General features: G+C 39.6%; 1 protein-coding gene across 1 annotated transcript; it reads right to left on the bottom strand.

Annotated features, from left to right (window-relative positions):
• Nucleotides 1–7,251: 7,251 nt before the first annotated feature.
• On the bottom strand, nucleotides 7,252–12,472 carry LOC116330094 (extracellular calcium-sensing receptor-like). Its single transcript, XM_039598226.1, has 9 exons — nucleotides 12,104–12,472; nucleotides 11,480–11,768; nucleotides 11,300–11,386; nucleotides 10,722–10,913; nucleotides 9,727–9,996; nucleotides 9,463–9,666; nucleotides 9,146–9,365; nucleotides 8,262–8,378; nucleotides 7,252–8,153 (listed from the first exon to the last, which is right to left on the bottom strand). Exons 1-9 carry the CDS (start codon nucleotides 12,361–12,363, stop codon nucleotides 7,252–7,254), a joined length of 2,541 nt encoding a protein of 846 aa, XP_039454160.1. The 5' UTR covers nucleotides 12,364–12,472.
• Nucleotides 12,473–14,600: the final 2,128 nt, after the last annotated feature.

Consider the following 14,600-nt stretch of genomic DNA (forward strand, 5'->3'; position numbering starts at 1 on the left):
AAGGTCATCATTAACTTTTCTGGTGAGTCGGAGATGCAGAGTATTCTGAGAGAGATCATGCGTCGGAACATGACTGGCCTGCAGTGGATTGCAAGTGAGGCATGGGCCACTGCCAAGTCACTCTGGGAAAACTCTGGAGATCTTCTGATGGGAACATTAGGATTTGCGATCAGGAGAGCTGCCACAATTCCTGGGCTTAAACAACATCTCACCGGTCTTACAGCATCCTCTCTTCATAAATCAGCTTTCCTGGCAGAATTTTGGGAAGAAACTTTTGACTGCACAGGTGGATTAGTAAATCCCTTAACAGTTGTAACGGCAGTCTGGCAACGAAGGAGCGCCTAGCAGGTCCAGCGGGCATTTGGTGTGGAGGTTAGCCGGATAACTCAAAGCAATTGAAGATATGCGTAGCTTATTTGTGAGGTTTAAAATGTGTAGATAGCATGTAGAATTGTTGTAGAGAAATGACACTGCCCTGGATGTAATAAAGGCCTGACTGTGTCATGAATTTAGTAGTAGATTTTAGGAGACCCTCCCCCAGTTTGAACTGTGAAAGTAAGACAAAGAGGAGTTAATGCTGAGTGGAAATTCCCCAGAAGATACCTGGGTGGGGGTCTCAACATTTGTAACTGGATAACTGTGGTCTGGAAGGGAGATGGACTTTTATGACCCCCAGGAAGTCACATACGCAGAGAGACACACACACACACACAGTGCTTAAACTGTTACACTCATACATCCACATGCACACTCACTCACGTGCACTCACATACACACAGGTACGCGCACACACAGGCACTCACGTGCTCGTGCATACACACACAGACACACAGAGTTTGCAGCACACCATGGGGGTTTTATGATGGGGTCGCTTCTATAAAGCTGGCTGTAACTAACAAAGGGGTGAAGATTTTGCAGAGGGACACCGGCCTCGTCTTCCCTTCTAGACGGTGCATGCTTAAATGAAGATGAATAAAGATGAATAAAGGTTTTGTGAAATAACTACTGAGTTCCGGTGCCATCTCTGGATGCCTTGAGGAATAAAAGAACCGGGGTGAAACTGATTTCGCAACACCAGTCAGTTATATCGAACAACAGACCATTATTCCTTGTTAGCAACATAAAATCATACAAGCCAGGTCTCCACGGCTCTACTCTGTGCGTACATAGATGTGCGGAGATCGGTAGTCACCAGCCCCAGTCCGTTACAATGATGAGGTCTCTCTATGGACAGCCACGCGAGCAACATGTAAGAGCTGCCACTATACTCACACACAAACTAGAGCCGTGTCCAAATTCATAGGCTGCATCCTCCTGAGGACTCGGCCTTCGCGGTCTACGCGGGCCGGGTCCTCCGAAGGCCAGGTAGGCCGGAAGTGAGTGGTTGTGGAATTGGACGGTCTAGCCTTCAAATTTGCATCACCAGCTGTCTCGGTGGAGTTTAATAAACTCAGCCGTCTGCTCCTTGCTATCTAAAATATAACAGGACAGTGGCGTAAATTCTCGATCATCTCACACTACTGTTTAATAAGTTTTCTGTTTGACGTTTATTCTAAGTGACTTGTATATCATGTTTAACCAGAGTGGCGAAAGACCACACGGGGTCTGCAAACAATGTGCCGGGAGTCCAGTGTTCTCGCCGGCTTTAGTGAGCCTCAACCTTCCAGTTAGCTATCAGGCTAGTGGGTAACAGATGTCTCTGAAAACATCAGAGCACTTTTGCAAATATGTGATGTCTTGATCAACAGAGCAGATATTTGAAGTTTACACAATTACATTCTCGCCTGAAAATATCTTAAAAGTTTATTTTGTGATCCAGAAATAGTAATATGAGTAATATTAAAACTAAGCAGCTGCTGCCATTGTTGGAAACTGGAATTGGTTGGGTTGCGCTATGAATTCTGGGATATGGTGGGCCACGAAGGATACACCTGACCCATCCTTCAAATCTGGGGAAAAGGAGGACGCATTTGACGGCTGCATTTGGAAGAGTCTGTGAATATGGACAGCCTTCGTCACATTGCCGTTGACGTAATCGGCTTACAAATGCGGCCTCAGGAGGATGCAGCCTATGAATTTGGACACCCCCTAGGAGACTCCCCCCAAATACTACAATAGTGGGACAACCTCCCCCCTAGTAGTGCTATAACACAATTCAATTCAATTCAATTCAATTCAATTTTATTTATATAGCGCCAAATCACAACAAAAGTCGCCTCAAGGCGCTTTATATTGTACAATAGATCGCACAATAATAAATACAGAGAAAACCCCAACAATCATATCATATGACCCCTATGAGCAAGCACTTTGGCGACAGTGGGAAGGAAAAACTCCCTTTAACAGGAAGAAACCTCCGCAGAACCAGGCTCAGGAGGGGGGGCCATCTGCTGCGACCGGTTGGGGTGAAGAAGGAAAACAGGATGAAAGACATGCTGTGGAAGAGAGACAGAAATTAATAACAGATATGATTTGATGCAGAGAGGTCTATTAACACATAGTGAGTGGCTGGAAAGGAAAAACTCAATGCATCATGGGAATCCCCGGCAGCCTACGTCTATTGCAGCATAACTAAGGGAGGATTCAGGGTCACCTGGTCCAGCCCTAACTATATGCTTTAGCAAAAAGGAAAGTTTTAAGCCTAATCTTGAAAGTAGAGATAGTGTCTGTCTCCGAATCCAAACTGGAAGCTGGTTCCACAGAAGAGGGGCCTGAAAACTGAAGGCTCTCCTCCCATTCTACTTTTAAATACTCTAGGAACAACAAGTAGGCCTGCAGAGCGAGAGCTAAGTGCTCTAATAGGGTGATATGGTACTACAAGGTCATTAAGATAAGATGGGGCCTGATTATTTAAGACCTTGTATGTGAGGAGCAGGATTTTGAATTCAATTCTGGATTTAACAGGAAGCCAATGAAGGAAGCCAAAACAGGAGAAATATGTTCTCTCTTCCTAGTCCCTGTCAGTACTCTTGCTGCAGCATTTTGGATTAGCTGAAGACTTTTCAGGAGTTTTAGGACATCCTGATAATAAAGAATTACAGTAGTCCAGCCTGGAAGTAATGAAGGCATGAACTAGTTTTTCAGCATCACTCTGAGACAGGATATTTCTAATTTTAGAGATGTTGCGCAAATGGAAGAAGGCAGTCTTACATATTTGTTTAATATGTGCGTTAAAGGACATGTCCTGGTCAAAAATGACTCCAAGGTTCCTCACAGCATTACTGGAGGCCAAGGCCAATAAGGGTTGTTACACAGTGCATCTTTAAAAATATTTTAATTACCTAACTTACTTCTTGTATTGTAAGCTACTGACCAGCTACTGAAGAAACTACAATTAGTTGCCATTTGAAACTGCATCACAGTTTATAAAGACCAATAACGTCTCTAATAAAAAGCACAGTTTACCATCACAAAAAAATTTGATACTGATACTGACTGATACTTTGTCCCATAGTCTTCAGACTTGGAAGGATAACATATTAATATATATATGAATATATTAGGATCAACTAGTATGTTAGGTGACTGCCTGTAGGTGACTGTCTCAAACCACAAAGGTCTGTGTTTGATGCTTTACAATATAAACTAATTTTACATCATGGGTCACATACAATAAGTGGTCCAGTTACAATGTTCCCTCTAATTTTTCATCTGTCTGAGCGAACACACAAACTCCCTGAGCGGTCCCTTGGACCACTGTGAGCGACATCAGACGTGTGCACTGTGGTCACGCCAGCATCGAATCCATCCAAGTCACATGGTTTAGTAAAGTAATCAAATTACAGCATTTACATTTATGTTAGACTACTTTTAATTAACTGCTTTAGCCCACTTACAATGAAAATTTAAAGAAATCTTGTTCATGACCTGTGTAGTATGTTAGCTCTATTGGAAGTAAAAATAACTTGAACTCCAATTTATAAACACAACTTTCTTTCTTTCTTTCTCTTTTATAAAGCTCTGACTTGTATTATGAGTATGAGTCTGTGGTCTGGGAGAGAGTCCTGTAACTCTCTGTCTGGAAAATACAGTATATAATGACCAGTGTTGGGCAATTAATTATATAGTTACTTCTTCAAAAAAGTAACTGAGTTATGCAAACAACAAAGTTTTTTGCGGCTGTTTACCTAAAAATGCAGACAAGGCGTTTTTTTAAATAAACCTTTCAAACTATTTGCGGAACAATCAGCTGTTCTGCATCAAATCTGATGCCACACAAATTATTTGTGCAACTCCAAAAAATAATTTCTGTCCACTATAAGATAAAGGAGAACATCACAAGCCTGATACCTGCAGGCCTGACAACAGAAGATGTATCACTCCTGTAACACCTGTAACATTCAGCAGTCGCCTCATTGCTCTGACGCACACAAGAAAACTATTGACTACACTACACACTAACTACACAAGATTTGCGCTAAACGTCGCAAATCTCTCACATCTCAAAACACTGCCGTCACTCCTAAAACTTCCCCCCTTCCTAAACAACTAAATGCCATGTTGCCATATCATTTTTTGATTGGTCGACACAGTACTTTTTTCGACAAATAGGAAAGGGTGGGGTTTTTTGGTTTTGTTTTTGCTCACAGGCGGAGAGTGCTTTTGAGCATTTTCCTTATGAAATGCAGTTTTTACCGTTTCTTCCCGCAGTAAATATAAGCAATGATAGTATTCAGGAAGAAAACCAAACATTGCATATATTTCTATCATAACTCTGGCTTTACGTGGCCTATCAACACAATTTAAAAACTGGTATAAAGTCCACACTTTTTCCATCAATTGTTCCGTCTGTCCTGCTCACCTCTCCAATGGTTGTGCACGTTGTCATTAACGTGGCTTCACTCCACATTAGCCACGCCGCTGTGCTAGCTAAAACACCGGTGACGGCACATAAGAATGCTGTCATAGCCTGTCAGTGACGTTGATTAGCTGTGTATATACGAATGTGAATCGCATTATTGGCTGGACTATAGGATAAGGTGGCATCATTCTAATCCCAAACGGGAGCAGCCAGTCCCTTACTGACTACCACTGCAAAACAGAATTGTTAAAGTTTTAATTTTAATTTCAATTCAGGTTAGATTTTTTTCTGTGCGCAGAGACCGTGCCAGCAGTGCACAATTGCGCACATGTGCAGCTCAGAGGGAACATTGGCCAGGTACCTACACATTTAATGAGATATCACATTATAACAAAAAGAGGATTACTTTCAACAGCAGGTCTCAGTTGTTCCATATAATAAATTAACAATTTTTTAGTAAATGAAAGAAACCTGTCAGCACAAATCTTTTTGCTAAAACTGTAAGAAATATATGTAAAAACTGACAGACAATTCTGGTAGCGTATTGCCCAGACTGTCCTGTAATTATGAAGTAGAACGTTTTTGTTAATTCATAGAAAATGTACTATTTTTATTATTTATTTTACTGTGGACACACTCTAGAAAACACATATATTGTACAAAGTGAAAAAACTGGTTCTTTTCAGTCATGTAATTTTTCATCTATTACTTTACTGTAGTATGAATGGGTGAGGTCTTTATCAGCATGACAAGTTGTAAAATTTATAAAATAACAGTTTTCCATAGCTATTTGTGTGGCCAGATTGGAGCCACCCCTGCTTTACGGGGTTGTGATGGGGTGCTACAAAGGGGGCAGAGAGAGCCAGTACCAAGACAGGAAAGCATTAAGTTTTCGAATCTGTGGCCTGTTTTATTAAGTGGCCTGATCAGAAGACCAAGAACACTTTGGACTCACTGGTGTAGAAGATGTTCAGCAGGTTTGGGGAACCAGAATCACACAGACCAGGGCAGGAACTCTGAGGACACAGCCAGGTGGGCAATGAAGAGACGCTCCCACAGTCCTCCCACAGTCCTCCCACAGACAATGTTGTCTTCCCCCAACATATTATCAAATTTCTTTAACGCTAATATAAGATTTTTTTTTTTTAAATATATATATACATGTTTGTTTTCTTCTACAGTCTACTACACTATATTTCTGTTCTAATAATCTAATCTATTAATCTAATAATCCAAACCAAATCCAGAAAAAATTGGGATCTTGTGTAAATTATAAATAAACAAAATGCAATAATTTGTCAATCTCTGTTTTATTCCCAATATAACACAGAAAAACATAACAAATGTTTAAATTGAGAAAATGCACTGTTGAAAAAATATATATCAACTAATTTTTGATGGAAGCAACCCATCCCAAATAAGTTGGGACAGGCCCATGTTTACTACTGTGTAGCATCCCCTCTTCTTCCAACAGCAATGTGTAAACATCTGGGAACTGAGGAGACCAGTTGCTGGGATTTTAACTTGTGTTTGGCCCAATCATACTAACATATAGTTTCTTCTTGCAAGATAGAGCTTTAACTCACATTTGTGGATAATATGGGAAACTGTGTTCTCTGAGAAGACTTTTGATTATATTGCATACATTGAACATGTATTATAGGTGTATTAAACCCCGATTCTTTTGTCCCCATGATAGAACAGAGAAAACCGACTCATAGTGTGTTAAAACATTTATATTTCTTTTATTTCAATCATCTTCCGGAAGAGAGAGACCCCTGCACAGGCCAAACGCCAGTTGCAGGATCTCTAACATTAGAATCATAAACTGTGTCTCATATAGGTATTATTTTGGTACTTTACACGTCACACAGTTTCGATACCAACATTCCTTATATTGTAGAAGTTCCTCTTTTCTGTCTGGCTTCCTGTATTTATTAATATACTTGTATAGCTCTACACTAACTTCCTGTTTTTCAGTCTGGCTGAGCACTTAGTTTATGAGTCAAAAGTGGCCTTGCCTTACAAACCTTCATTATTAAAGTACATAAAACAATATAATAAGAAAATACGCACTAAGGATATATTAATTACATGACAGGTGACATATTCAAATTCCACAAAACTTAATGTTGAGGAATATTATTCTTAAATTGTTCAACAAGTGTAGATGCAGAATTTGGCAGTTTGCCATACCGCTGATCATCTATAGTTCTGAGAAACTCTGTCTCTCTAAGATGTTCTTTTTATAGCTAATCAGGTTACTAACCTGCTGCCAGTTAACCTAACTAGTTGCAAAATGTTCCTCCTCCTTTTTTTCAGTACCACTTTCTTCTCCAGCCTGATCACGACTTTTTGGGAAATAGGTTTGTACATTAGAATTGGTCAAGAAATAATATTACACAGTGAATAGAAATTTCAAATCAAACAACTTCAAAATGGTTAACTGATTACTTCTTTTCTTTTCCCATTAGGTGCTGTTTTGTATTTTTTTCTGGCTTTAATAAAATTATGTAACACTTTGGAGCAAACAGACAGAATAGCAAACCAAAGCTAGAAGCCAAAATGGCAAATGATTCAACTGCATCTGCATAATTTCCAGGGGAGCTGATATAAGCAGGAATAAATGCCAGCCACACAGCACAGAAGATCAGCATGCTAAAAGTGATAAACTTGGCCTCATTGAAGTTGCCTGGCAACTTCCGTGCCAGAAATGCCAGTACAAAGCAGAGACAGGCTTGGAGACCAATATATCCTAAAACACACCAGAATGCAAGGGTTGATCCTACACTACACTCCAATATGATCTTTGAGCGTTCGTATTTAGTATTTCGTGAAGGATAAGGGTGTGCATCAATGAGCCAAGCACCACAAATAACTACTTGAACAAGAGTGCAGCTGAAGATAATGGCCCTCTGCTGCTTGGGTCCCAGCCACTTCATGATGTTTTCCCCTGGACGGGTGGCAGTGAAAGCAGCCAGCACCACCAGTGTCTTTCCCAGGATGCAGGAGATGCAAAGTGAAAATGTAATGCTAAAGGCAGTGTGACGCAGCATGCAGGACCAAAATGTTGGCTCTCCAATGAAAACCAGAGAACAAAGGAAACACAATGTTAAAGCAAATAAGATAAAGAAACTAAGTTCTGAGTTATTGATACGGACAATGGCTGTGTTTCTGTGGTAAAAGAACACTGCTAAAACAACTATAGTGAGACAAGCCCCCACCACAGAAATGACTGTCAGGGCTATACCCAAGGAATCATAGGCCAAAAACTCTACTTTTTTGGAGATACAGGCTGTTCTGTCTTTGTTTGACCAGAAGTCCTCAGGACAAAATGTGCATTCTATTGCATCTGAAAGACAGAGAGTCAAAAAGCAGGAGTTCATTTAAATATTGCTGAATTGTATTAGAACATCACATTTAAAATGCTGCAACTTGTAATACTTAGATTTAAACTCACTTGTCTGATTGCTAATTTTGCCATTATCACATGGTACACAGTCAAAGCAGCAGACAGGCTCCCCACGACGGACAGCCTTCCGGGACCCTGGAAGACAGCTGGCACTGCATACAGACACTGGCACCTGGAGATGTAGAAAGCATATGACTCCCAACTCTGATGGGTGAAAGAATGTCCTATGAATATAATAGTTAGTTACTGAATTATTTGCTTGGGCCACTGATCATACAAACAATTAAATAAAGGCCAATTGCTTAATCAAATAAGAATCAAAATATGTATTCCTCAAATTGTTCTGTTTAAAGTCAGTGTAAATAAATGCCTGGATTTTATAATGTAGGTTAATGTAGATTATAATTTGTGTCAGTTTAACCCCTGGAAAACTATGCTCAATATTTTCTCCCTTCTCACTTATTAAATAATAGAACCATACTTTTTCCCCCCTTTATTCATTTAGTCAATGTAACCAGGAAAAAAATAATGAAAAAAGGCTTTGCTGTCATTTGCCCACAGAGAAAGGAGTTACTACCTACAAATTTATTCCCTGCAATATTTATGCATCTATCATCAAAACTGAAAAAAGTTATTGTGGCTTCAGGGTATTTAACTGTAGCTGCTTTAAAAGAGTCATGATGGAATTTGAATGTAGAATTACAAATGCCTTTGATGACTTGTGCCATAAGGATTACAGAGAGGATTGAGCATCACACATACCTTAGCCTTATGTCTCGTTTTGAATACTGACTGTTTACTATCCATGTATGCAAAGGGTCGGACATCAGATCCAAACTGTCCTGCCCACCTGACTTACCTCAATCTTAACCTACAGAACTTCAACAGTTGACATCTGAAGGTAAAAACACAGTGTGAGCAGCTTGCCTCACTCTGATCCCCTGCCCACATTATCATGTCCTCCTGGATCACCAGCTCCTCTCCAGCAGGTTTGGTTCCATCAAACAGCCCCACGTTGACAAATTCAGTGTTCCCGCTTGTGCCTCTCTGCCAGTTGATAATATCATAATAGGGTGTAGAGTCACCCTTCAAGTCAAAGTTTACCTCTTCCCCAGCAATGATAAATTTCACTTCCTGCAGGTAGTACTGGAGCTTGAAAAACCATTACATAACATGAAACACTTAAACAGACATGCAGCAGACAAGACTTTAAGTGGTATTAACTAATGGTAAGTATTCTGGACTGTACCTGCCAAGGCAGTACATTGTCACTTTGTGCACATGACTGGTTCTTAAAAGGCCCACTGCCTGGTTGACACATGAGAAGGTTGTGCAGGGAATGAGCAATTGCATATACAGCCTTATATACATTATAGGCCACTCTAGGGCTTGATGTATTCAAGTAGGCTGAATGCTGCTTCAGTGGTGACTCTTGCCCTGAGCAAGGTGGCAACTGGGAGGCAGAAGACAGTGAAGGACTACAGCCATACAGAGCCTCCCACAGCTCCTTTACCAGCATATTATTGGGATACCTCTGTGGGTTTACTGTTTCCAAGTAGTTGCTGAGTCTTGAGATATAACCTTTTCTGATGCCAAACCCGACTGTACCTCCCAGATAGGGGTAATACTCTTTCCCTGTAAAGACAGATGCTGTGACCCAGGCCTCACTAGCCACCCACTGGATTCCAGTGATGTTCTGTTTCATGTAGTCTCTCAAGAAAGGCGTCATTTCCCCCTCAGCTGAAAATACCACCACCACTCTTGCCAAAGAGCTACGTATTACCTTTTATAAAGGTAATGCATGAGGAAGAAGGAAGGAGTTTGCAAGGAAGAGGGAAGGCAAAATACCTCATTTTAAAACATGGCGACAGGAAAAGGCACATTGATAAGATTTTAGATTTTTGTAATAATCTCATCTGTTGGCATTTGGGGTTAGATTGACTAAAGGCCTGTGCCAGTCTAAAAACACTATTTTGGGATTAAATTAAAAAGCAGCTTTTGTAAGGATTTTTGTTCCTGATATACTACAAGTCAATGTTATTTTGGTAACTGAAAATCACAGACAGGGCTATTTTTTTAATGGCTGGCCTCATGGCATATTCTTTTTTAAGCAATTCTCTTTCAGAGTGCAAAATTTGCTGTCGCAAGTATGTAAACATATCACACCAGTGTGATGTTTGCATATTTCTTAGTTAAATTTAAGACAGAAAAAATTCTTATTTTGTGCCTGATGAAGTTGTGCTGCTGGTAGAAGCATTCATGTATCAGTAGTATACAAAAATGTAACTAGTGTAGTGCCCGAACCTTGGCTCTGTCTACTGATTTTTTTCCTTTACAATACGGGTATTTTGAATCAAACTGAGTAGTTTAAACCCTCTTTTTACTTTAAATGATCAAACTACATTATATTTGCAAACCTCTTTCAGCATTAGGAATTCAGAAGTTTTCAAGTGAAAAAGGAAAAACAGCTTTCTAATAAAAGTCATATCAGGGCTGGTCTGTACCTACCTGCATGATCTCCAGTGCCCTCTGTTGATTGTAGAGCAGAGGAATCATTTCTTGGTATGCCACACACACGCTGGTACCCTGTAGTTCTCTCATTAAGCCTTGCACAGCAAAACGGCCATATTCATGATCTCCTCGCACCACCCCCACCCAAGTCCAGTTAAAGCGTACCAGCAGCTGAGCAATTGCTTTCACCTGGGTTCAACCGAATAAATTCAGCTTAATCAGTTCACTGGCATATTTTAATAATTTTATTAAGTCTTAATATGCTATTTAGACTCTGATGTAGTATATCAGTGGAAGACCAAATCAAAAGATATATGTAATTACATTACTGGTATTTAGTCTGAATATTTTAAATCTTACTTATTTACTTAATATTCAGTGTAGTGATTACCTGCAGTGCAGTGTAGTTTCAAAACTACACTACAAAATGCCATGGTTTGTAAATCACTACATTCGTTATACATTTTGGTTATTTTAGTAAGGGAACAACTGAAAATACATAAAGATTCAACATCTTTATTTTAAATGATAGCGCACTGACAAATCATTCTGTTTGTTTTGTTTTCAGCCCTTACCTGATAATCATCATTAGGGATTACCCTGAAAAAGGTAGGGTATTTTGTTCTGTCAGTGAAACATGCACACGAAGAAAAGTAACTGATCTGTGTAAAGCAAAAGAAGGAGAGGAGAGTATAACAGATCATAATGATGACATGCAGGTTTGGAGGATTTAGAACTAAAAGAGACATTATTACCATTGGGATTCGGAATGGCTGGAGGATTCTTGACACCACAATGGACTCAGCAGAACCAGATTCGCCAATTACAGCAAGGAGTGGAGAAGCACCGCTACACATGGGAGAGTCATCTTCACTCATCCCATTTACTATAGCCATAGCAGCTCTCTGGCCAGTCAGTGGATATGCACATGAATCAAAGATTTTGTACCCCAGGGTGTAATTGGGCAAAAGCTCCAGATTCTGGTTTACCTCCTCAACTGCCAGCCTCATCGTTTGAGCCCAGCGGAAAGCCCTGGGATCAAATCTGTGGCTCAGAAGACAGAAAAATACAATACACATTACACACAACAAGAGTGGAGAAACACTGAAAAGCGGTGTTCTGATTTAAAATTAGTAGTAATTTGATTTATAGCTGTCTTGTGCATTAGCACAGTAGATTACCTTTCCCCTGTTTTCTTACTCTCTCTTTCTTACAGCAAGTTAGGCATATTGTCTAAAACTTTAGATAACATTAACACTGAATTGTAGTAAATAGCATGTATAAATACTCCATATAATAATACAGTCCACAGGCAGTGCAACAAAATGACACATTATTCAATAAATAATAGATAGACAGAAACAGTGTACTATGCTCACCCATTACACTTCACTGGCGGCGGTTTGTAGGTACAGTTAAGGTCTGGCATTTCTTGGTTATAATGAAGGGGAAAGATTCCTGCAATAATGTAGTCCCCCTCAGCTATAAAGCCTGGCTCAAAGCTGTTTTGAAGAATGCACACTTTTCCTGCAGATGTGGCTGAAGAGGTAAAATTAGAGGTTTGTGTGTAAGCTAAGGTAAGTATACCAACACGATAAAGCAAAGGAAGAAAGGTAAGTAGATGCATAGTGTTACACATTCCCACAAAAACAGGAAAAGTTTTTAGACAAGGTTATATACCGTATCTAAAGTCAGTATATGGCCCTCCCATTATCAGTATCCAATCCAGAGCTAGAGTGTGCGTGGCTGTGTCATGTTGTCTGTAAACACAATAGCTTGAAAAGTTTTGATTGAATTTCCATAAATCTTTGTAGGGGTGAGGTCATGTTAACATATCCAGCATGACAACATATCCCAAGGTCTATTAGCGATTATAATGCTATATAGAGTGATTTAAAACTATGCTTCCTACTGCCATTGTTTGTATTAACAACATATAGGCATACAGAGAATGATATATGGGAATTCTAAATATCACATTATGTTGGATCTCTGACCTCTTCTTCAAGGTCAAAAAGGTAAAACTTTTTGACCTTGGAGGAGGTTTGCAATCTAGGAGTGGTTCTTGTTTAACTGAATATTTCCCTGCCCTTTGCAGGGAAATTTTAGTAGTATAATTAGAGTGTGTTATGCTCATTTGTTTTGAAAAGTGAGTTACCGTAAGTGTTTGCATTGGAACAGAATATCTTTTGTTTTCTCACATGTCAGAGAAGACTTACATAGCAAAGTGATAAACAAAAACAAAGGTGTGCCTCTGGGTCATTTCTAATGCTGGAATAACAATTTCTAATCATGGAAAGGATCCATAAACTGCAATATGTAAGTAGTTTTGGTCCTTTACACAACTTTGTTTGTATATTCAAGAAAACATTCCTTTGGAATTTGATTAAAATGCAAAAATAAACAAATTTAATTTGGTTCAAGTAATTTCTTCAACAACTGTGCAAAAGTGCCCCAGAGTGTATTCAGCAGCAGTAAGATATGAGATGCAAGGTGGGGCACACACCCTGAAAAGCACAACCAAAGAGCTTGGATTGCATACAGGAAAATTGGTGATGCATATGGATTAGTAATCCCTGACTTCCAATGGTAAAGTCCAAAGTGTCTCAGTGATAACAGGAGCATTAATGGCCAAGATGGATAGCATATCCAGCGTATTCAAAGCAAAACATTAGCGGTCTCTGTCCTGAAGATAAAATGCAAAACCCTGAAACCCTCTGGTAGAGGACCAAGCTTGAAAATAAGACACAGACACAACCCAAGGGGGTGAGAGGGATATGTATCCAATTCACCTCAATTCAGTTAAATTCAGTCCAGTTAAATTAAATCCACTTCAATTCATTTCAGTTCAATGGTGTAAAGTATTCCGCCAGTGAACCCAAGAGCATTGGAGACATGTTCTCTGGAATGACAAATCATGCTTCTCTCTCTTGCAGTTTATGGATGAGTCTAAGTTTGGCTTTTGCTAGGCAAACAGTACTTGTCTGATTGAGTTGTGTCAAGTGTAAAGTTTGGCGTGCTATTATTGTCATTGTTTTTTCAGTTCCTGTGAAAATAAATCTTAGTGCTTCAGCATACTAACACATTTTGGACAATTTCAGTCTCCCAACTTTGTAGATACAGTTTGGCGAAGGTCCTTTCCTGTTCCAATGTGGCTGAGCACCAGTGCACAAGGCAAGGTCCGTAAAGATGTGAATGACCAAGTTTGGTATGGAAGAACTGGACTGGGTCCTGACTTCAATCTAATATAATACTTACAGGATGACTTAAAGTGGAGACTGGAAACCAGGCCTTCTCATACAACATCAGTGTCTTACCTCACAAATGTGCTTCTGGAAGAATGATCGAAAATTCCCAATAAACACAAACCTTGTGAAAAGTCTTCCCAGAAGAGTTGAAGCTGTTTTAGTTGTATAGAGTGGGACAATATCATATTAAAGCTATGGGATGTCAGTCAAATTAATATTATTAATGTGTGTGTGTGTGTGTGTGTGTGTGTGTGTGTGCGTCCGTGCGTGCGTGCGTGCGTGTGTGTGTGTGTGTGTGTGTATTTCACCCAATAGCATGCTCTAAATTACCTACTGGTTACCTTAAGTGATGTTACAGCCCCTTTGTGGGCAGTCCTCTCAGATCTGTGTCCCACAGTATATAAGTAAACTGTGTCTGTAAATATCATACGTCTTGTTTTCTTTTTATGTATTTTCTATCATTAAGGTTTTACAGCATTCCTTCAAACCTGAGTTAGCTATGACATTGTTGATTGCATGGCTTTTTATATTTCTTTATCTTATGAACAACAAACATGGCTCAGCTGCTGTTTTGGATAACTGTGTTTTTTTGGGAGAAGAGGATAAAAATAGTCTTTACGAGGATGGA

Source organism: Oreochromis aureus, linkage group 14 (assembly GCF_013358895.1).
Source record: "Oreochromis aureus strain Israel breed Guangdong linkage group 14, ZZ_aureus, whole genome shotgun sequence".
In the NCBI taxonomy this organism is placed as follows: domain Eukaryota; kingdom Metazoa; phylum Chordata; class Actinopteri; order Cichliformes; family Cichlidae; genus Oreochromis; species Oreochromis aureus.